At 39.6% G+C, this 22,059-nt stretch overlaps 1 protein-coding gene across 3 annotated transcripts in view; it reads right to left on the bottom strand.

The window, feature by feature from the left end:
• The window catches only part of CNTN4 (contactin 4), a 975,314-nt gene that overhangs the window by 184,867 nt on the left and 768,388 nt on the right, over positions 1 to 22,059 (bottom strand). For all 3 annotated transcript variants that reach the window (XM_043886604.1, XM_043886603.1, XM_043886605.1), the window contains one exon: positions 3,716 to 3,818. In XM_043886604.1, the coding sequence (XP_043742539.1) occupies positions 3,716 to 3,818 (103 nt within the window). The remainder of the gene's footprint in view (positions 1 to 3,715; positions 3,819 to 22,059) is intronic.

The raw sequence follows: 22,059 nt of genomic DNA on the forward strand, positions 1-22,059 counted from the left end.
CCCCAAAAGTCATTTATTCATGTATCACTATTATGATTTCAGTGATACATCTCTAGTAATATTATGTACTCTGTGTTTTCTTTAGGGATTGAACCCAGGTCTCCCACATTGCAGGCAGATTCTTTACCAGCTGAGCCACCAGGGAAGCCCTTAAAATCAAATAACCTTTCTTAACCTTAAAGAAGGTATTCCATATAATATATAATATTACCAATGAAATAAAAACAGACTTTTATATGCTTGTTACATTTTTTCCAGTGCATCTGTTTAAGATCATAAATACGAAAAATTTAAAAAGTCCATGTATAAATGTGGAGAATTAAAAATGCCTTCCACTAAGATGTGGTCCAGAACCCTTTCCGCTTGAACCAGGTGGCTACTATGTCTTGAAATAAGACAGAAGTGATGTGGTGTCAGTTTCAAGGCTCAGTGGATAAGAAACTGGCAGCTTTACTTTTTTGCCTCTTGGAACACCCTCTGTGGGCCCCTACCAGCTTCTAGCAGTCCATTAGGAGGGTGGTTTGGGTAAAGTTATCTTAAAATAGCGAGATAAGGAAAGAGGCAACCTGTGGGGACTTTAAGTACTCTCAAGGCATCTATCATCCTGCAGCTGAAACTGTTAGAATGCATCTTAAATGGCAAGGGCATCACTGAATCTGCAGATCAATGGTTTAGCGAGCTAACCACAGCTTTTGAGTTGCGGCTTCCTAGCAGGGGATACAATTATTTACCTATTTATTTTTCACAAAGACACACACAGACAAGAAACTAGACTAAAGATTTGCTAATCTTCTCTGGGAAACCTGAGATGGTATTTAAAAAATTAGAGCCATCAACTCGACTATACTTGTTTTAGAGGAATTTAAGTTCATTAGGCAGAAACTAACTCAAGATACAGAAAAGGCTCTATCAAAAGTACATGATGGGTATCTTTACATGTGATGAGATAGACAGTTAAAACATGCCAGTACAAATAACCAGTCTTTCTGCTCTTAAGTGGGCGGTGATGATGTGTTTCTGCAGCTGCATGTGTATACCCAAACACTTCTGTGTAGACTGGAGGAGCCCAATTTGGGTCCTTTGTTTTCATTCTAGTGCCATTCAAGTAGTGTGAATGGAGTTTAAATCATACTCCCTTTAAAAGTGGGAACAACATAAATTTTGCTGTCTTTCTCCATGGATTTTTTGAGGTGTCACCTTGCAGAACTCACCAAATACATCCTATACCATCCAGTTACGTTCTTTTATCTTTTCTGTGCATTAAGTTTCCTAAAATATATATATACAAATGGGCTCCCCCGGTGGCTGAGTGGTAAAGAATCTTCCTGCAATGCAGGAGATGCAGCAGATGTGGGTTCAATCCCTGGGTCTGGAACATCTCCTGGAGGAGGGCATGGCAACCCACTCCCATGTTCTTGCCTGAAGAATCCCATGGACAGAGAAGTCTGGCAGGCTATAATCCATGGGGTCACAAAGGGTCAGACATGACTGAAGCAACTGAGCATATATAAAATAAAAAATGGGACCATCTTCGACTGTTTAGCAATCTACTTTTAGTCTCTTAGTGATAAATAATGGGCATTTTCCAGGTCTTACATGTTGTTTTACAACTTGACTTTTAATGTCAGTACAGTGTTCAATCCTACAGCTATGTCATAATTTATTTAATGGAGTAAGTTTTCAGAACACAAAAAAGGAGCACGGTATTTTTCGGCCCCCAAGTAAAGATACTACTGTAGGGTATACTGAACTGACTTGAAAACAGGACAACCAAAAGAATCCTTTCTATAGAACTAAAATAAAATGAAAAAAAGGAACAACTTTCTCACATGGTTGCTGTGAAATACAAAATGATATGAATAAAGATTACTTGCTAAAACAGACGCTGAGCAAAAGTTAGTGTCCCTGCCTTAGCCACCACCTGGGCCCAGGAAAAGGGTGAGGAGTTGGCAGTGGGTTAGCTGGATAAATGAGGTTGGCCACAGAGACTCACATGCATCATTAAAGTGCACTGATGACTAAAAATTCTTATTTCAGGTGAAAGTTTTTATCACTGATGCCAAACCTTTTCTGCAGGGTTACCAGCAAAATCTTAACTGATCTATTTTTCATTTTCTTTATGCCCTCTGACAGACACTCTAGGGAAAATTTAACTGGTTCCCAAGTAGGCTTAACTGAGAAAACTCCACAGATTGAATAATAAAATTGTGAATAATTTTCAGATGACTCTGTAAAACAGAGACTCCTTAGAGAATATTAGGTCTTGCCAATCTCTAGCCAAAGTAGAAAGAAGATGCTATTGCTTATATATGGAATATAAAATATGACACAAATGAACTTATCTGAGAGTCCCTTGGACTGCAAGCAGATCAAACCAGTCAATTGTAAAGGAAATCAGTCCTGAATAATTAGCGAAAGGACTGATGCTGAAGCTGAAGCTCCAATACTTTGGATACCTGATGCAAAACCTGACTCATTGGAAAAGACCCTGATGCTGGGAGAGATTGAACGCAGGAGAAGGGGACAACAGAGGACGAGATGGTTGGACGGCATCACCGACTCGATGGACATGAGTTTGAGCAAGCTCCGGGAGTTGGTGATGGACAGGGAAGCCTGGCGTGCTGCAGTCCATGGGGTCGCAAAGAGTCAGACATGACTGAGTGACTGAACTGAACTGGTGAAACAGAAACAGACTCACAAACATAGAGAAGAGTCTTATGGTTGACAAGAGGGAGAGAGCTGGGGGAGGGGTGGATTGAAAGTTTGGGATTAGCAGATGCAAACAATTATAGAGAGAATGGATAAACAACAAGGTCCTACTGTATATCACAGGGAACTGTATTCAATATCCAGTGATAAACCATAATGGAAAATAACATGAAAAAGAACATATGTATGTATCAATGAATCACTCTGATAGAGGGCGAAAATTAACACAATATAGTAAATCAACTATACTTCAGTAAAATAAATTTTAACAAAAAACTAGAAAGAAGAGACTTTCATTTTAAAAAGAAATACAAGAAAAGTTTGATGCATACTCTGTAAGCTGGGACCCAAGTGAAAGTCTACCTTTTTCCAAACAGTCAACTTCACTGTACCTCAGATGAGGCCATTGTTTTCCTGTCATTCTGGGTCAGACAACATGTACGTTACAGGTTGCTGCTGCTGCTAAGTCGCTTCAGTTGTTTCCGACTCTGTGCGACCCCACAGAGGGAAGCCCACCAGGCTCCCCCGTCCCTGGGATTCTCCAGGCAAGAACACCGGAGTGGGTTGCCATTTTCTTCTCCAATGCATGAAAGTGAAAAGTGAAAGTGAAATCGCTCACTTGTGTCTGACACCTAGCGACCCCATGGACTGCAGCCCACCAGGCTCCTCCATCCATGGGATTTTCCAGGCAAGAGTACTGGAGTGGGGTGCCATTGCCTTCTCCACATTACAGGTTATCGTAATAGAATGAAACACTTTCAGAACTGCCCATTCTCCTCTGCTTTGTGGCCATGTCCACAGTGGCAGCTAACTCCTCTCACGCCACGCCACATCCCTTCTCCATGGTGAGAGGACAGAATCAAAGATGCACACACAGAATCACAGTGAGACAGGCTTGGCTTGCTTTTCAGTTACTTCATAAACCATTACTGCGAACGGTGCAAAGACATTTCTTTACTTGCCCAAACCGGAGGGAGGACAATGGAGGAGAGAAACCAGAACTTACTTTCCTAATGCAAAGCATTCCAGCTTCACCGTTGTTCCCTTTGCGGTCGGGACCATTTCTGGAAACTGCACTTCTATTTTTGGTTCATATTCGCCCATCACCCCTGTGAATAAACAAAGGAGCTAAGCCTTGGAGAGTCTTTTAAGACATACACAAGTGTTTTTTGTGTTAATGCAGGATGTTCCTATACATCATTGTGTGTGCAATTAATCCCTTCATTTAAAGAGGCTCCTATCTCCAACAGCCGTGAATCGTGGCTTCTTTCCCAGTTACTGCTGGAGGAAATGTGTATTCCAGCACCACACCATCTGCCTAGGATTAAATTCTCCATGCGGACAACTCTACCTCTCAAAAACACTTTGTTAAAAATGTAGTCATGGAAGAAAAAAAGTGGGGGTGGTTAAGTCCTAGTCACCACTAATACCACATTATTAAATTTCTTTTTTGGAAATATACTGCCTAAAATTTAAAATATGTTAAAAAATATGTGCATGCTTTAGCTGTGTCTCTATAAAGAACATTTTTGAGTAATCAGTTTATAACCACAAATTATCTTTCACTTTTGAAAGCCAATCTGATTGAGTCATAAATTGGTATATGCAAGATAACACAAAATTAATATATTTTTATTATATTCTGAAACAATGATAAAAGAATAATAGGAAGTAAATATAGGAAATAGCCTGTAAGTGATACCCACCTTGCCAATGGTAGTTTTACCCTGAAGGTCCTATTTTCTCATTTTCCGATATCTCAAAAAATTACTGTACAATCATAGCCAAGGTAGCAAAGCCTAACAAATTAAGTCCATGCTTTACAACTAAATGCTTATGAATCATTTCTCATCAATCATTCTTAATGCTGTCTAGCACTACTCTAGTTATTTTGATACATCCATTTCTGTTCAATTTCTAGTTATTTTCTACGGCTTCTGATTCAACTGTGGCAATATAAAGTTTAAAATTATTTAGCTAACTAAAACATGATAGGATCCTCCATTTCATCTCTTCTTTAGGTTTCCTACAGTTAGAGAAAAAAGAGATTGAAGGATTCAGATGAAAAGGTTAAAAGTAAGGTATGGATGGGGACAGGAACAATGGCTCAGAGAAACAATTCTATGCATTTTGCAGAGGTGACCCTCTTTATCTGCAACTTCATAGCCTGAGAAGCAGCAAGGGAATTTCTTCAATGTGCAAAAAAAGAAAAAGTCAACCCCTAGTGTCAGATGATCTAATAGTCTTGCTAGATTTGTTGGGACGTATGTCATCAGAAGTGCAAAGCTGAACATAGTCATTTTGTTATTTTCTTTTCATAGACTGACAGAGAGGATTGGCTATGGAAGGTGTCTCTGAGATAATTTGGTTCAGCAATTTTTTTTAATAAATTTTTTTTTTTGGCCATGCCACATAGCATGTGGGATTTTTAGTTCCCTGACCAGGGATAGAAACTGTACCCCCTGAATTGGAAGCATGGAGTCTTAACCACTGGACCACCAGTGAAGTCCCAGTTCAGCATTCTTAATATTGGCATTCACAGATGTACACTTCTCTGCAGAAAGGACCTATACCTAGCAACAACCTGTTCTAAAAAGAACCTTAAACCCTCCACCAAAATGGAAATCACAGTTCTAGTCTGTCTCTGTCTTTTACAAGCAAGCTTGTAATTCCCAAAAGGGTTAAACAGTTTGTCTTTAGTTTCACAACAGACCAGCATTCAAGGTTGCAACCTGGTCCCTGATTTCTGGTCTAAATATTTTCCTATGGCCTCTCACCGCTGCAGGAGTAACACTCCCAAACTAAATTCAAATACACTAAATCCATGTGTGACACACTCAGATACAAAACTATTCCCCCCTTTGTGGCCAGTCTCTGAGTCCTTTTGCCTTTCCTAGAGCATGTGCCACACAGCTGGACCGTAAAGAGATAGTGCTTACTAACACCTGCATTGACACACTTCTGCTGAACCTGCTAACAAACAGCCCATACAAGTGACTCATCATCCCATAAATATCAGTAGCATGACTCTGAGCGCAGCAACAAGCTAACACCTTTGAGTGCTGTGTGTGGCTGTGTTCTCTAAGAGCAGTGTTAATAAAAAGCAACTGCCTTGAGAGGAAGTTTTTTTTTTTTTTTTTCATCTCTCTCTCTATTTTTTAGTTGCATAGGCTTTCTCTAGTTGTGTGAGTGGGGGCTACCCTTTGCTGTGGTGTGTGTGATTCTCACTGAGGCATCTTCTCCTGTGGAACACGGACTCTGGGTGCATGGGCTTCAGTAGTTGCAGCAATGGACTCAGTAGTTTTGGTCCGTGGGCTCTAGTGCTTGGGTTAAGTAGTTGTGGTGCACAGGCTTAGCTGCTCCATGGCATGTGGAATCTTTCTGGACCAAGGATCGAAACTGTATCTCCTGCACTGGTAGGCAGATTCCGATCTAGAGTGCCACAAGGGAACTCCAAGAGAAAAGGTCTTTTGTCCTCCCAGGATATCAAGACAACTTCCACTGCAGTGCCTCATGCATGGAAGGGAGATGAGATGATAAAGTGAAAATATGGGGGTCAAGGCTGTGTCAGCCATGATCAGGTTTTTCCAGTCCCCTTGTTCTATAAACACTACATACAAACCTGATTTCTATAATCCAGCTATGAAAGATACACCAAGGATAAAAAATATCTCATACACCTTTGTCCTAGGCAACTGAAACATCATCACGTAGTATGTGAGGCCCCCTGAACTATTAATTGCTTATCCTAAAATCTCACCCATTATGGCTTAGACTCAAAGTCCTCTGCTTCAGCATCCTGTACCCTTTCCTCAGCACTCTCTGCTCTAGTCCACAGCAGTCTGTTAATGACCAGAAACTATCAAACCTCTTTTGCCTCAGTTCTCACGGTCTCCCATGAATTCTTTTTAAAAGCATAGAATGTAATGATTTTTAGTAAATTGACTGAGTTGGGCAATCATCACCATAACTCAATTTACAACATTTCCATCACCCACATAATATCCCTCATGCCTGTTTACAGTTAATTCCCAGAAGCAGTCCTAGCCCCAGGCAACCAATAATCTGCTTTTGTCTAGAGATTTGCCTTTTCTGGACATTACGTATACATGAAATCATACAACATATGGTGTTTTGCATTTGGCTTCTTTTCCTTGGCATAATGTTATTGAAGTTCACCCATGGTGTGGCTTGTATCAGTGATTCCTTTCTTTTTATGCCTGTGTAGTATTCCACTGTGCAGAAGAAAAATATTTTAATCATCTGTTCACCAGCTGTATTAGTTTCCTAAGACTGTCCTTAGAAAGAGACACAGACTAAGTGACTTCAAGCAAAATACATTTATTCTCTCACAGTTCTGAAGATTAGAGGTTGACAGGGTTGTGCTGTCTTTGAGACCACGAGCGTACCCTTCCTTGCCTCGTCCTGGCTTGTGGTGGTGGTCATCAATATTCAGGGTGTTCCACGGGTTGCAGCTCTGTCAGTCCAGCCTCTGATGTGCATGATGCTCTCTCTGTGGGTCTTCCCACTGTTTTCTTACAAAGACATCAGTCATACTGGATTAAAGATTTACCTAATTCCAATATGATCTCATCTAACCAATTTATTTCCTGATAAGGTTGTATTCCTAGGAACTGGAGGTTAGGATTTCAACATATAATATCTTTTGGGGGCACATAATTCAACCCAAGTTACCAGTTGATGGTCATTTAGGTTGCTTCTGCTTTGGCTATGGCATGGTTTGGGAATGGCATGGTTTCCACCGCTTTTTAATGAATAATATTTCCATGAACGTTCACATGCAAGTGTTTCTATGGACACTTTTATATGTTTTCATTTTTCTTTCATTCCCCATGACTTTTACATGGATGACTTTTGCTTCAAGTCTCAGCTCAGAAGATTCCCCCTTTGAGAACTGTTTCTGACCACATTATCTAAAATAGGTGCCTGCTGTCACTCTCTGTGAATATCTTCTTTCCTTTATGTTAATTATCATGTGTATTTCTCATGTTTAGTTCTGTCTTCCATACATATTGTAAATCCCATGATATCAAGTAACATGTCTGTCTTCTTCATGCTAGCTTTTATCTTCGTCTCCACACTTAATAAGTGCTCAGTAAGAAAGCCAACATAAAACATTTTACAAACAAACTCCTGGGCACTCTCAAATAGCACTGCTGTTTTCTATCATGTTTATAGCTATTTATATACTTGCCATTTCTTCTGTTGTACTTTCACTTCCTTGAGGAATGGAAGTACTTGTGATTTTTTCTGTTCCTCGCAAATCTCAGCTCAGTACAAGGCATATGGGGGGGCAGGGAACAAACTGTTCTAAGTAGGGATTTGTGAAAGGGAGTAAGATGGGGCAATGTGGCCTTTTTTTTTTTTTCAATGTGGCTTTTTTACTGGGACATATAGTAATCGTTAAGCCAAACATTTAAGTCTTCTCAGGCATGGTAATAGCATTACCATGGCTATTGGTCAAGTTCACTCACTTCAGACTATGTTTTTCTAAAATGTGAGAAAACATAATCTGTGCAGGTCGTTTATGTGGTCACATGGAGTGATTTCTGGGTGAATACACAGTGATCTCTATTTATGGCTACAGGAACTGAGTAACAGTGTTATCAGTAATGAAGATTGTACTTCATTTACGGCAGTAGTTGCAGGACACAAAGTTGGGATTAGAGATGGAGTGGCATGGATTCACTGTTATTTAAAATGTTTTCATTATATATAAAGACTGTCCTAGTATTTAAGTCATAACAAAATGAAAGAAGCCATTCTCTTCAACTATATTATGAACATTTTTTGGAACACCTGTGTAGTGTTCCATTTAATTTGCTTACATCTGGCACACGTTACATTTTTATTTGACTATTTCTTTCATTTTAACTATTTTGGCCCTTTACTACTCTCGATTTAAAAAGCTGTTGCCTTTTGTATCTTTTAAGAAACACAAGGTTCCTTAAAACAGGAGTGCATTTTTTCCTAGTCATTCCTCTGACCACCTGCACATTTTTTAACTTAATTGGCCTGCAGCTGCTCTGGTGATTTATAGAATAATTAGGCAAAAAGTGATGCCACTGATGGAACTGCTTCAGATTCCTTTTTCTACCTTCAGACTATCTGGAAAGGTGGGAAGATAGAAAGGTCTAGGTGCATCTACATAACCAAGGTAAAGCTGAAGTTAAAGTGCATACAATGTTGTCAGGATCAGCCAGGCCATATAATCTCAGCAATATTTCCTTTCTCCTGACTGAAAATACATATTGGATTGTCCAGATTTTTCCCATAATATCCTATAGAAAAACCCAAAAATGTTTTGGCCAATCCAATACATTGGAGAAAACTCTTGCTTTCAATTCTAAATAGAGGCATCTATATCTACAATCTTAAACATAAGGTGAAAAAAGTTTTAATTTATTAAGGTGCATTGTCAATGTTTTCTATTCATGGGAGTAAGAACTATGCCACCACCAGAAACAGTGAATGCTACGTCCCTTGAAATTTGACACATGGAAGCCTTTAGGAGTTAGGGGCTTAGCTGTATTTACATTCTAATGAATTCAATAAATATTTATTTAACACCAACCATAACCACGGGGGCACAATGTGCATATCACAGACCTGATCATTATCTTCATGACATTTGTAGTTACCCTTTTCCAAAGCCTTGCATAGTAATGTGGCAAATGCAGGCAACAATTAATTGCTTATGGAATGTGTGTGCATGTATACGCTAAGTCACTTCAGTTGTGTCGGATTCTTTGCGACCCAAAGGATTGTATAGCCTGCCAGGCTCCACTGTCCATGGAATTCTCTAGGCAAGACTACTGGCGTCGGTTGCCACCTTCTCCTCTAGGGGATAGTCCCGACCCAGGGATGGAACCCAAGAGACATCTCTTATGTCTCCTGCATTGACAGCCGGGTTCTTTGCCACTAGCGTCACCTGGCTCAGACAGTTTACGGAATCAGTTCAGTCACTTCAGTCGCTTGGTTGTGCCCGACTCTTTGCAGCCCCATGAATTGCAGCATGCCAGGCTTTCCTGTCCATCACCACTCCAGGAGCTTGCTCAACCTTATGTCCATCGAGTCAGTGATGCCAATCAACCATTTCAACCTCTGTCGTCCTCTTCTCCTCCTGCCTTTCCCAGCATCAGGGTCTCTTCTAATGAGTCAGTTCTTCACATCAGGTGGCCAAAGTATTAGAGCTTCAGCTTCAGCATCAGTCCTTCCAATGAATATTTAGGATTTCCTTTAGGATTGACTGGTTTGATCTCCTTCCACGGTTTATGGAATAACCATGTTTATTTCCTAAGGAGGGCATGCTACAAATTTCTAGGTGTTTTTTCCAAAACCAGTGTTCTCAAACTTTACATCACTTGGAGGACGTGAATGTCTGAATTAGTAAGCTTACACGGGGCCTGAGAACGTTCATTTCTCACAAGTTCCTGGCTGATGCTAATGCTGCCTTCCAGGGAACTTCTGTAGCAACCATGAGGGGTTAAGCTTTGGACCAAACGGTAACAGACATCATGGACTAGTTACTGGGAGATAACAAGTAAGCACATCCCACCAGTGACAAAGCCAATCATGAGCCTGGATTCTGCAGAAACCCTTGTGGCAATGACTGTCCTCCTTTCAAAACTGGAAAAACTATTAATGCTGACGCTGATGTCTGTGAGAACCAGAATGGGACAAAATAACCAGCAAATTGCAGACTATAAAAGAGAAATCAGCCACACACCACGCTTGTTTAACTACAATTTGCAGAGTGCTGTCTTGGCAGAAGGAGGCCAGTTTGCAGAATTTTGTGCCATAAGATTTTGCCAACACCTGCCTTAGCTGGAATCTATGCTTGTAAACTAAACCACAGAAGGGACTTTTACCAGCTCCCACAGAGTGGGACTTCCTACTGAAGAAAAACTGCAAAAGACTGTCTTATGTAGAGCTCCCACATAGCTGTTCTTGAGGAACAGTCACATGATATAAAACCCATTTCTCTAAAAATATTTGGAAATATCTGATTAGGCATACTAATTTCTTTGGCTGAGTTCAGAACTTTATTCTTTCAGGAAAGCCTTGTTTTGCCCTGGGTTGAAGGAGACACTGTAGGATCGAGGGGACTGTCCAAGGACTCTCTATCACTACTCATTTCCCTGATCACTGAATTCCCCTGAGTTAGAGTCAACAATTGCACAAATAAGAACTTCCCCAGTGCAGGAAAAGAAGAATAAGACACTGGAAGGCTGTCTATCACTTGTTACATGTGGGGTTTAAATGTGACTTCAAAAACCTGTGAGAGAGACTTCCCTCATGGTCCAGTGGCTAAGACTCCATGCTCCCAATACAGGGGACCTAGCTGGTCAGGAAACTAGATCCCACATGCTACAACTAAAGATCCTGCAAGCTGCAGCTAAGACCAGGCACAGCCATAAATAAATAAATAAACAAATACATATATATTTTTTAAAAAGAGAAACCTGTGGGAGGTGAAAACAAATCCCACTCTTTGACCTAATTCAAACCTGCATCTCTTTCCTTACTCCTCGACAGTTACAGTGCAGAGATAATCTGAGCTATTCCAGCAAAGGGGCTTCCCTGGTGGCTCAGATGGTAAAGAATCTGCCTGCAATGCAGGAGACCTGGGTTCAATCCTTGGGTTCCAGAAAGCTGGATCCTCTGAAAGCAGAGTAGCTATTTATCTGTGCTTGGATGGGACAGTCCTGATTTGTAACAAGTCCTGAAGTAATTTGCTAAGAGTTTCCAGTTTGGGCAATTAATTGTAAATCCACCATCCTTTAGGTGAAAGAAAGTCAACTTTGGTCTTTTTGTGATGAAGTACATTTATATTCTTACTACTAAAAGTTCAAGTAGAAACTTGAGCTAAACTCTCTCTCCCTCTAATTTGTATACTGTGGTCCTAGTTCAAGTGTTTGGAGCCACAAAGAACAAGTCTTGATGGACAGTCTTTGAGTAAAGATATTATCGTGTGGTCAGAGATTAGCAAGGTTAATAATATTTTGTACAAAGAGACGGCAAGGATTTTATTTAGGTTTTGTGACACAGGCAATCTCTGATTCAACTCTGCCATGTAGCTAGAAAGTATCCATAGACAATATGTGAACAAATAGGAATGGCTACATTCCAGTAAGATTTTATCTACAAAAATGGTGGTAGGTTGTGTGTAGCCCAAGAACTAAGGGTTGGCTAGGCACTGGACTTAGAAGAAATGTGGAAGATAGCAAAGTTTGAGAGAGTTGACAGAATTAACAAATTATAGAACTAACAAGATTTCACCAAGTTTGCCATGCTCACTTACAAGTAAAATAGAGAATGTGATTAAAAATAAGATATCTTTAACAATGGTAACACAAATTACAGATAATTTAGGAGTTAAGCAAAAATACCTAACATTTCTATGGAGAAAAATGTTAAACTTTATTTACAATAGCAGGCCATGGGCAAGGTCTGCCTACAGGAGGAAGTTTGCCAACTCATGGTTTAAGCAAATACTGTGTCCACTTCCTGGAATTCTTATCTTCCCTGTTAGATGGAAGCTTCAGCTGATTTCCAAGACCAGGCCAGGCTTCCTTACATGCAGATCTTGATTGTATGCATAATCTCATGATACCTTCACTGGTCCCGGACAGCTCTGATCAGAACTGAAGCCTAAATAATCCTACTTTAATTTCCATCTACGCTAAACTGGCCCCATTCCTGCCTCAGTCTATAATTAGGCTCCTAAGCCAGGCCACCATCTAAGAGGACATAGACAGACTTTTTCATCCCTAGTGACAAGTATACAACTGGCACTCAATGAAAATTTCTTGGTTAAGTTCGGTTCAGTTCAGTCGCGCAGTTGTGTCCGACTCTTTGTGACCCCATGGACTGTAGCACGCCAGGCTTCCCTGTCCATCACCAACTCCCAGAGCTTACTCAAACACGTGTCCATCGAGTCAGTGCTGCCATCCAGCTATCTCATCCTCTGCCGTCCCCTTCTTCTCCCACCTTCAATCTTTCCCAGCATCAGGGTCTTTTCAAATGAGTCAGCTCTTCGCATCAGGTGGCCAAAGTACTGGAGTTTTAGCTTCAGCATCAATCCTTCCAATGAATATTCAGGACTGATTTCCTTTAGGATGGACTGGTTAGATCTCCTTGCAGTCCAAGGGACTCTCAAGAGTCTTCTCCAACACCACAGTTCAAAAGCATCAATTCTTCGGCCCTCAGCTTTCTTTATAGTCCAACTCTCACATCCATACATGACTACTGGAAAAACCATAGCTTTGACCAGATGGACCTTTGTCGGCAAAGTAATGTCTCTGCTTTTTAACATGCTGTCTAGGTTGGTCATAGCATTTTTTCCAAGGAGCAAGCGTCTTTTAATTTCATGGCTACAATCACCATCTGCAGTGATTTCGAAGCCCCCCAAAAATAGTCTCTCACGGTTTCCATCATTTCCCCATCCATTTACCATGAAGTGATGAGACCAGATACCATGATCTTACTTCTCTGAATGTTGAGTTTTTAAGTTTTAAGCTAACTTTTAAACTCTCCTCTTTCACTTTCATCAAGAGGCTCTTTAGTTCTTCTTTGCTTTCTGCCATAAAGGGGTGATGTCACCTGCATATCTGAGGTTATTGATATTTCTCCCAGAAATCTTGATTCCAGCTTGTGCTTCATCCAGCCTGGTATTTCACATGATGCACTCTGCATATAAGTTAAATAAGCTGGGTGACAATACACAGCCTTGATATACTCCATTCCCAATTTGGAACCAGTCTGTTGTTCCATGTCCAGTTCTAAATGTTGCTTCTTGACCTGCATACAGATTTCTCAGGAGGCAGGTCAGGTGGTCTGTTATTCCCATCTCTTTAAGAATTTTCCACAGTTTGCTGTGATTCACACAGTCAAAGGTTTTGGTGTAGTCAATAAAGCAGAAGTAGATGTTTTTCTGGAACTTTCTTGCTTTTTTGATGATCCTAACAGATGTTGGCAATTTGATCTCTGGTTCCTCTACCTTTTCTAAAACCAGCTTGAACATCTGGAATTTCATGGATCATGTACTGTTGAAGACTGGCTTGGAGAATTTTGAGCATTACTTTGCTAGTATGTGAGATGAGTGCAATTGTGTGGTAATTTGAACATTCTTTGGCACTGCCTTTCTTTAGGATTGAAATGAAAACTGACCTTTTCCAGTCCTGTGGCCACTGCTGTGTTTTCCAAACTTGCTGGCATATTGAGTGTAGCACTTTTATAGCATCATTTTTTAGGGTTTTAAGTAGTTCAACTGGAATTCTATCACCTCCATTAGCTTTGTTTGTAGTGATGCTTCCCAAGGCCCACTTGACTTCCCATTCCAGGAAGTCTGGCTCTAGGTGAGTGATCACTCCATCGTGGTTACCTGGGGATCTTTTTTATATAGTTCTTCTGTGCATTCTTGCCACTCTTCTTAACATCTTCTGCTTCTGGTAGGTACATACCATTTCTTTCCTTTATAATGCCCATGTCTGCATGAAATGTTCCCTTGGTATCTCTAATTTTCTTGACTAGATCTCTAGAATTTCCCATTCTATTATTTTCCCCTATTTCTTTGCACTGATCACTGAGGAAGGCTTTCTTATCTCTCCTTGCTATTTTTTGGAACTCTGCATTCAAATTGGCATATCTTTCCTTTTCTCCTTTGCCTTTAGCTTCTCTTCTCTTCTCAGCTACTTATAAGGCCTCCTCAAACAACCATTTGGCCCTTTTGCATTTCTTTTTCTTGGAGACGGTCTTGATCACTGCCTCCTGTACAATGGCACGAACCTCGGTCCATAGTTCTTCAGGCACTCTGTCTATCAGATCCAATGTCTTGAATCTGTTTGTCACTTCCACTGTATAATCATAAGGGATTTGATTTAGGTCATATCTGAATAGTCTAATGGTTTTCCCCCACTTTCTTCAATGTAAGTCTGAATTTGGCAATAAGGAGTTATGATCTGAGTCACAGTCAGCTCTTGGTCTTGATTGTTTAGAACTTCTCAATCTTTGGCTGCAAAGAATATAATCAGTCTGATTTTGGTATCGACCATCTGGTGATGTCCATGTGTAGAGTCTTCTCTTGTGTTGTTGGAAGAGGGTGTTTGCTATGACCAGTGCGTTCTCATGGCAAAACTCTGTTAGCCTTTGCCCTGCTTCATTTTGTACTCCAAGGCCAAACATACCTGTTACTCCAGGTATCTCTTGATTTTCTACTTTTGCATTCCAGTCCCCTATAATGAAAAGGACATCTTTTTTGGGTGTTAGTTCTAGAAGGTCTTATAGGTCTTCATAGAACCATTCGACTTCAGCTTCTTCAGAATTACTGGTTGGGGCATAGACTTGGATTACTGTGATATTGAATGGTTTGCCTTGGAAATGAACAGAGATCATTCTGTCGCTTTTGAGATTGCACCCAAGTGCTGCATTTCAGATTCTTTTGTTGACTATCAGGGCTGCTCCATTTCTTCTAAAGGATCTTACCCTCAGTAGTATATATAATGGTCATCTGAGTTAAATTCACCCATTGCAGTCCATTTTAGTTCACTGATTCCTAAAATGTCAATGTTTCTTGGTCAAAGGCATCATCAAATGAATGCCCAGGTCATCTTTATTATAGGCTGGACATCTCTCTTGTCCTGTTTTATTTGAAATCCCTATCTATAAATGTGTTTCCTGGAACTCAATTCGATAATTCCAATAAGAATGAAACTTCAGACCTTTCATTAATTTATAGTTGTCTAAGACTATAGACTCCCAGGGGCTCTGACCACATCTTTTTATTTTATAGTGTCAAACACACAATGGGTACTTAACAGATGCTTTCTAACTGACTAGTGAAGTGACGATTCACAAGCTTTGGCCCCATGGACCTGTAATGAATCTGAGTACGCCTGAAGTTTAGAGCTGACTCCAAGCTCCTAAGTTTGTCAAGGCTTCAAAATATTCCAACCATTAAGACACTATTAAATCAGATTAGCAGTGGCAGTTTAGCAAAATATCTCACATCCTTTAGTCATTTAGATGTTTTTCTCACAAAACATGTTTTACACCCAAAGATCCTCAAATGTGGTATTGTCAGAAAATTAAATGCAAGATATGATTGCTGTGACAAAACCACAGAATAGATGTAATTAGAAATGAGAGTTAAATAAAGAAACGTGTTTGAGTATAAACCTTAGATCTTAGGTAATATAAAAATCTTGTGCAAGTCAAGAGCACATCTCTGCTTGTTTCCCAGGCAGAAGTTTTGTCCTTCTCAGTCTAAAGTTTACGTCATCAAAAAGTGTTGTAGATCAAGTCTACAATAAAAAAATGAATGTCTTAATGACTAGTTTTTTTTTAGTCTGACAGCTAGGCTAATTAAATGGCCTACAACTGAAGTAGATCTATTCAAGAAGACAACATCATGTCTGTTAATGTTCACTTGAGGATCTAAACCAATTTGGGGCAATATTAGGAAAGTTTACTATGAACAGATGGTAGTATCATAATGAAGAATACAATATACTACACAGATAACCCAGAATACTCTGGAATATTCTAGTTTTCCCTTTTACACTTTTCAGTCATTGATCTTAAACTTGGCAAGTTGAAGCAAACGTAGTCTTCTGAGCCACTAGGAGATCTAATGGTCACTGAGGTCCGCGATGGTCTAGTTTTGCACTAGGGTTCATTGTTAGTGCTAGGAAGAAATCTAATCCAATGAACAGCATCTGTGTGTTGAGCTGTGTTTGATATCATGTGGCCTATGCAAATGCTGAGACTGGAATAAAGTAAGGTAGAAAGTTGTGACTGGATCTCAGAGGACAATGCAGAAGAACCCTTAGACATAACTTATTACAAATCACTCATTTTTATAGCTAAGAATATTGAGGACAAACGAAGTGACAGGTTTTGTCTCATGTTAGTGGCAGATCTGGGACCACACCCCAGAATCTTATGGCTTTTTTCCTTCTTGATTTTTAGTGCTACACTTCTTTTCCTGCATCCAAGGTGACACCACAACAAACAAGACAAAGCTGGTTGGCATCAATCATGGACACTCTTAATCCTCTGTTCAGCACATCTATTTCTGTCCTACCTTAGGCTGTTCTGAAACTCTAGGCTGCTGGAGTTATCAGCTGGTCGCCTGTCCACTAGGTTAAAATTTGATGTACACTGAAAACAATAAATGCTTCAGTGCTGAAGCATTCAAAACTTTGCCTTGAATGAAAAGTTTTCATGGCTAAATAAAGTAAAGCTTGGGGAAATGGGTCAGGGCTTGGGAAAAAATGGTCAGCTATTTTGGTTATATTGAAAACACAAATTTTTAATAATTTAAATTTACAGTGAAGTATAATAACATTCAAAAAGTGGTTTAAATTTTAACTCCAAAAGACAATATATTTTGTGTATATAAACACATGTATATTTATACACACATATCCTACATGTGTAAGTTTATCAATGTATATAAATATGGGAAAGGAGAAGGGAAAGAAAGAGACACAGAGAGTGAACTTGAAATTCTAAGATAGGAAAAATCCAGTGTTTCCTATTCCCTAGAAGCTCTTCTATTGAGAGTTCTAATTAGGGATAATATTCAAAAACATTCAACAACCAATGTGCAAAGCAAGGATCCATCAGATACACACTGGGTGTAAACTGTTCAACATTTGCCTTGGTTCTAATAAGCAAACTAAGGAACTGCCAAACCAACCCCTAGCCAGTCTCAAGGGAAACGGTGAGAAAAGGCAAGGGCCATACAGTAATTTTTCATGCTCAGTTATGTACCTGTGCATATAAAGAACATAAACAACCTCGCAGACGTGATCTCATTTTCCCAAGACATCCTAATCTCTGCTAGTTTTTTTTTTCCCATCTTTAGCCAGTTTAGAGCAAGTTGGAGTAATGACTTAAGACAGAAAAAAAATAGCTATTATGATTATGATATAAATCTATGATTTCTTTCATAGTTATGCTACTTTGGTATGGGTAGCCCATTACCTTTGTTTATGGAAATAAGAGGTACAATTCTTTGAAATCTGTGTAGGAAGCACATGATAGAGCAAACTCATGGTCATTAATAACTAGCAATTAGGCTAATATTGATCCATGGACTAGTTTAGTATCTCAGGTAAAAATAATGATGATCTATTTTTCTCAATGAAATGTTTTCTTTCATGGTACCCAAGCAACAGGTGCCCTCTCCTGTATGATAGGTTATATTATTGTTTCAGGCAAATTTTAAAATACCTAGATAAATAAATAAAAACTCTGATATAAAATTCTCTCACACTTGTCTAGCTCTCAGTTTTATACTACTTCCTGGAGATGAACACGACACATAACATACAGTTATTTAGAATTCCCAAAATAAAAATTTCAAAAATCATCTGAGAGCCAAAAAGCTTTCCTGAACCTCAATTAAATAGTATGGTGACTGGGGGCCAAGAATTTGATCCCTCTGCTGTTTTGACTTATTTCTCTCATCCTCAGTTTCCTTGTTTCTGGAAGAATAAGAAAAAACTGGGGGATCTCTAAGTGCCTTTTAGGTCCAATAAACTGTAGTTATCCCTTTTATCAAACATTAAAAAAAACTGAAACGTTTCTAATCATTGCAGAAAACAGAAAACACAGAGAAGCAGAAATAAAAAAATTAAGAACTGAACATTTTACTACTGAAAGTTGACTGCTTTAAAGTTTATGACTGTTAGCGTTATGGAGAGTTAGATTTCAGTTTTCTCTATCATTATCCACAAACATTTTTAAAACAAGGATAATGTTATCCAATTACTCTGTATAATCTGTTTTTTAAAAGTATAATTTGTGGAGCATGCCTTAGGGAAGCTCTTGACGCTGTCCTGCTGTCTTGTCACTGTTCAAAGCACTTTACACGTAATTTCGCACACAGAGCGAGCTCTGGGGTAGGTACCGCTACCCTCATTTGACTGATGACAACACAGCCTAGTGAGGTTGCTCAACTGATGTTCAAGGTCACATCCCTGATAAATGGTGGGGCTCGATTCCACTCAGGGAACCCGGCTTACCTCCACACTACCCTGCTCTACATTTCAGTCATTGATCTGAGGTGTAGGAAGGCGTGAGGCATGTGAAGAGTTGAGGAAAAAGGAACAGCAAGGACAAAACCCTTGCAGAACCTCAGTGTGTTAGGGGTTAGGACCTAAACAGGGTTAGTGGGATCATCATGGGACACATTGCCCTTGATTTCCAGCTGGAACGTGGGTCGACAGGAGTTGTCCACTGTTCACTTTTTTCTGACTCACTGTAACCTTTGGGACTGGAAACAATTCCAGACTAGATTGCTTAGCTGAAACTCCAGGAAAAAAAAAAAAAAAACAAACTTGAATATTGAGGATATCTAGTTCTTTAAGCTACATTTGTCTACATCTGCACTTTGTCAGCAAACTTCCCAGTGAGTTTCCCTGGTGGCTCAGACGGTAAAGCATCTGCCTACGATGCAGGAGACCCGGGTTCAATCCCTGGATCAGGAAGATCTCCTGGAGAAGCAAATGGCAACTCACTCCAGTATTCTTGCCTGGAAAATCCCATGGACAGAGGAGCCTGGTAGGCTACAGTCCATGGGGTCGCAAAGAGTCGGACATGACTGAGCAACTTCACTTTCACTTTTCAGTTCTTTAAGCTATATTTTTCTACATCTGCACTTCTTCAGGGAAATGTCAGCCATGTCAGTTAGTGCAGTGCAGGCCACAAGCTCCCTTGACTCGCTTACTCATATATCAGAGACGGAAGGAGGATATGAAATTCTGAGTGAGCTTCAATTACTAAGATGCTTGTGCAAATTCCATACTCACCTTGTGCTTACCAGTCTAATATACAGAATGCGCAGAATGATAATTTCATTGATTTTACTCTCACAGCATACATTTTCACAAGAATGTCATCTTTATTTTGCAATCTTTTTTTGATTTATATTTTCCCTTTTACCTCCACAAAAGAGGTAATGAAATAATCTATTTTGAGTCTAGTAATGCAGTTTGAATATCCATTTTATGTACTGCTGCCTAAATGGGAAAGATATATTATGAATTTTCACCAACAACTCTCATAGAAATTAGGAATGAATGGGCATTAATTGCTGAAGAATGAGATCCTTAGCTTGCTAATTTTGTGATAAAATATTCTCATAAAAAACATTTGTCACCTCTATGAAGATATACTAGGCAAGTCGAGATAAATCCAAAAGATAAGCAGAAGGCAGAGTTTGGCCAGGCTAAGGACTTCCTGTATTCTTTCTGAAGCAGCGACTCTGGGTGATATTTCTCCTGGGCTGTGTCTTAGTGTATCAGAGTCAATATTCGATTATATTGTCTCCTTGACATACCAAGTGAACTGAACAGACTGGACAAACATTTTGGCATAAGCGTATTGTGGGCAAAGGCCAGAGGGGCTGTTTTTTTAAATAACTTTGCACAAAATGTCCCTGAAACACATATATTGAATCAAAATTTTTATCCTTAGGTCCAGAGAGACAGCACTGATAGGTTCTGAAATAATAGATCCCTTGCCTATGTTTCTTGTTAAACTGATGAGATTTTTCAGCTTTATTTAATATAACTCAGCTTAATGCAACATATCCATTTAATATTCGCCATGTGGCAAGCACTGTGCTGGGCCCTTATACCAAACCAGATGAAAGTTGTGGTGTGAGTTTGATCACATGGCATTGGGTGGGCGGGGGAAGGCAGGCTGACAAGTATATATGAATAGACCAGATACATATTATGATAGAGAGATGGAATATTATGATAGACTAAGAAGCACCAAATGAACAATTCTTTCTTTTGCCAGGGGAGAATAATAAAGACTAAAGTAATTCTGAATTGCTCCCTTGTAAACTTACTCAGTAAAACCATTTCAGTAAATGGCACATCCATCCACCCAGCTGCCATGCTAGAAACCCATGTGTCATCCTTGATTTTCTCTTCCACCACCTCCCACATCCCAGGTGTTAGCAAGTCCTGTCAGCTCTACCTGCAAATGATGTCCTGTATCCATAACCTTCTCTTCTCTCCATGGCCACCCGCTAATTCAAGCTGCCATCGGTGACTGACTGAATTACAGCAACAGTCTTTAAGTGGACTTCCAGTTTTGACTATTGCTTTTTTAAAAGTCCACTTGCCACACAGTAGCTAAGCAATCATTTAAAAAAAAAAAATACATAACTCTTGTTACATAAAATCCTCTATTGGCTTCTCACTGCACTTGAAATAAAATCCAGTCTCCAACATCAACTTAAACTACCCTCTACACTGGTCATTATGCTCCATGAGGCTCATATTATCTTTGCTCTCTGAACATGCCAGTAATTTTATTTCTAGGCCTCAGGGCCTTTGCACATGATGTTAACTCAGTCTGGAATGCTCCTCCCTCTGACTTTCACAGGACCGACTTCTTATCATTTGGGCATCAGTTCATGTCACCCCCTCAGAAGGTTTTGCATGACAACCCTATCTAAATTAATCATTCTGCCCCCACAGAGTCTCTGTGTCAGCATACTCCTTTATTTATTGCTATCTAAAATAACTGCATTTGGCATTTTGTTTAGGTTTATTTGTTTGTTTTTACCTAAATCCTTTGCAGAATTTAAATGCCACGAGGAGGGGTTTTTGATTTTTGTTCACTGGCTCCCAGAGTAGTGCTGTCACATAGCAAGTGCTAAATAACTGTATGTTAAATACATGAAGAAGTAATTGAATGACTGAAATCTGTATGATTTGCACCCAAATTCCACAGTTTGGTCTATGCTTTAAGGATGCTCATACTTTCTCTGCAGAGTTGATTTGAGAAGGCACCTGATATGGCACAGTTGGGTGGAACAGGTGAGACAGAGATGATCTCCCAGAGAAAGCAATATATTTGAAGAAGCTGCAAGGATCAGTGTAAGTTAGTCAAGGGACCAAGAGAATGAAGAGTATTTCAAGCCGAGGGAACAGAATACATAAAAAGACTCACAGTGGGGAAAAGGCATGATGGTATTAAAGTCTGGCATACAAATTGGTAAGACTGTCTTCAAAAAGCACATGATGAATCACCATACACTGTCATGTCATCCATCTGAGTAAGTAAGGTGAAATTCATCTATTTTCTTGAAATATTCTCACAAAAATGTGGGAACATAAAGCTACCTCCAGTAGGACTTGACATTTCTGCATTTTACTGTGGTTGGAACTATATCTTCCATACCACACACCCAGAAATTATTTGGATAACATAAAACTTCTTTCTGGACACTGAAAACTAAATTACACAGAGTTGACTGATAAGCTAATTGATCAACCTTCTACTTCATTTTGTCTGCGT

Source organism: Cervus elaphus, chromosome 24 (assembly GCF_910594005.1).
Source record: "Cervus elaphus chromosome 24, mCerEla1.1, whole genome shotgun sequence".
Taxonomy (NCBI): domain Eukaryota; kingdom Metazoa; phylum Chordata; class Mammalia; order Artiodactyla; family Cervidae; genus Cervus; species Cervus elaphus.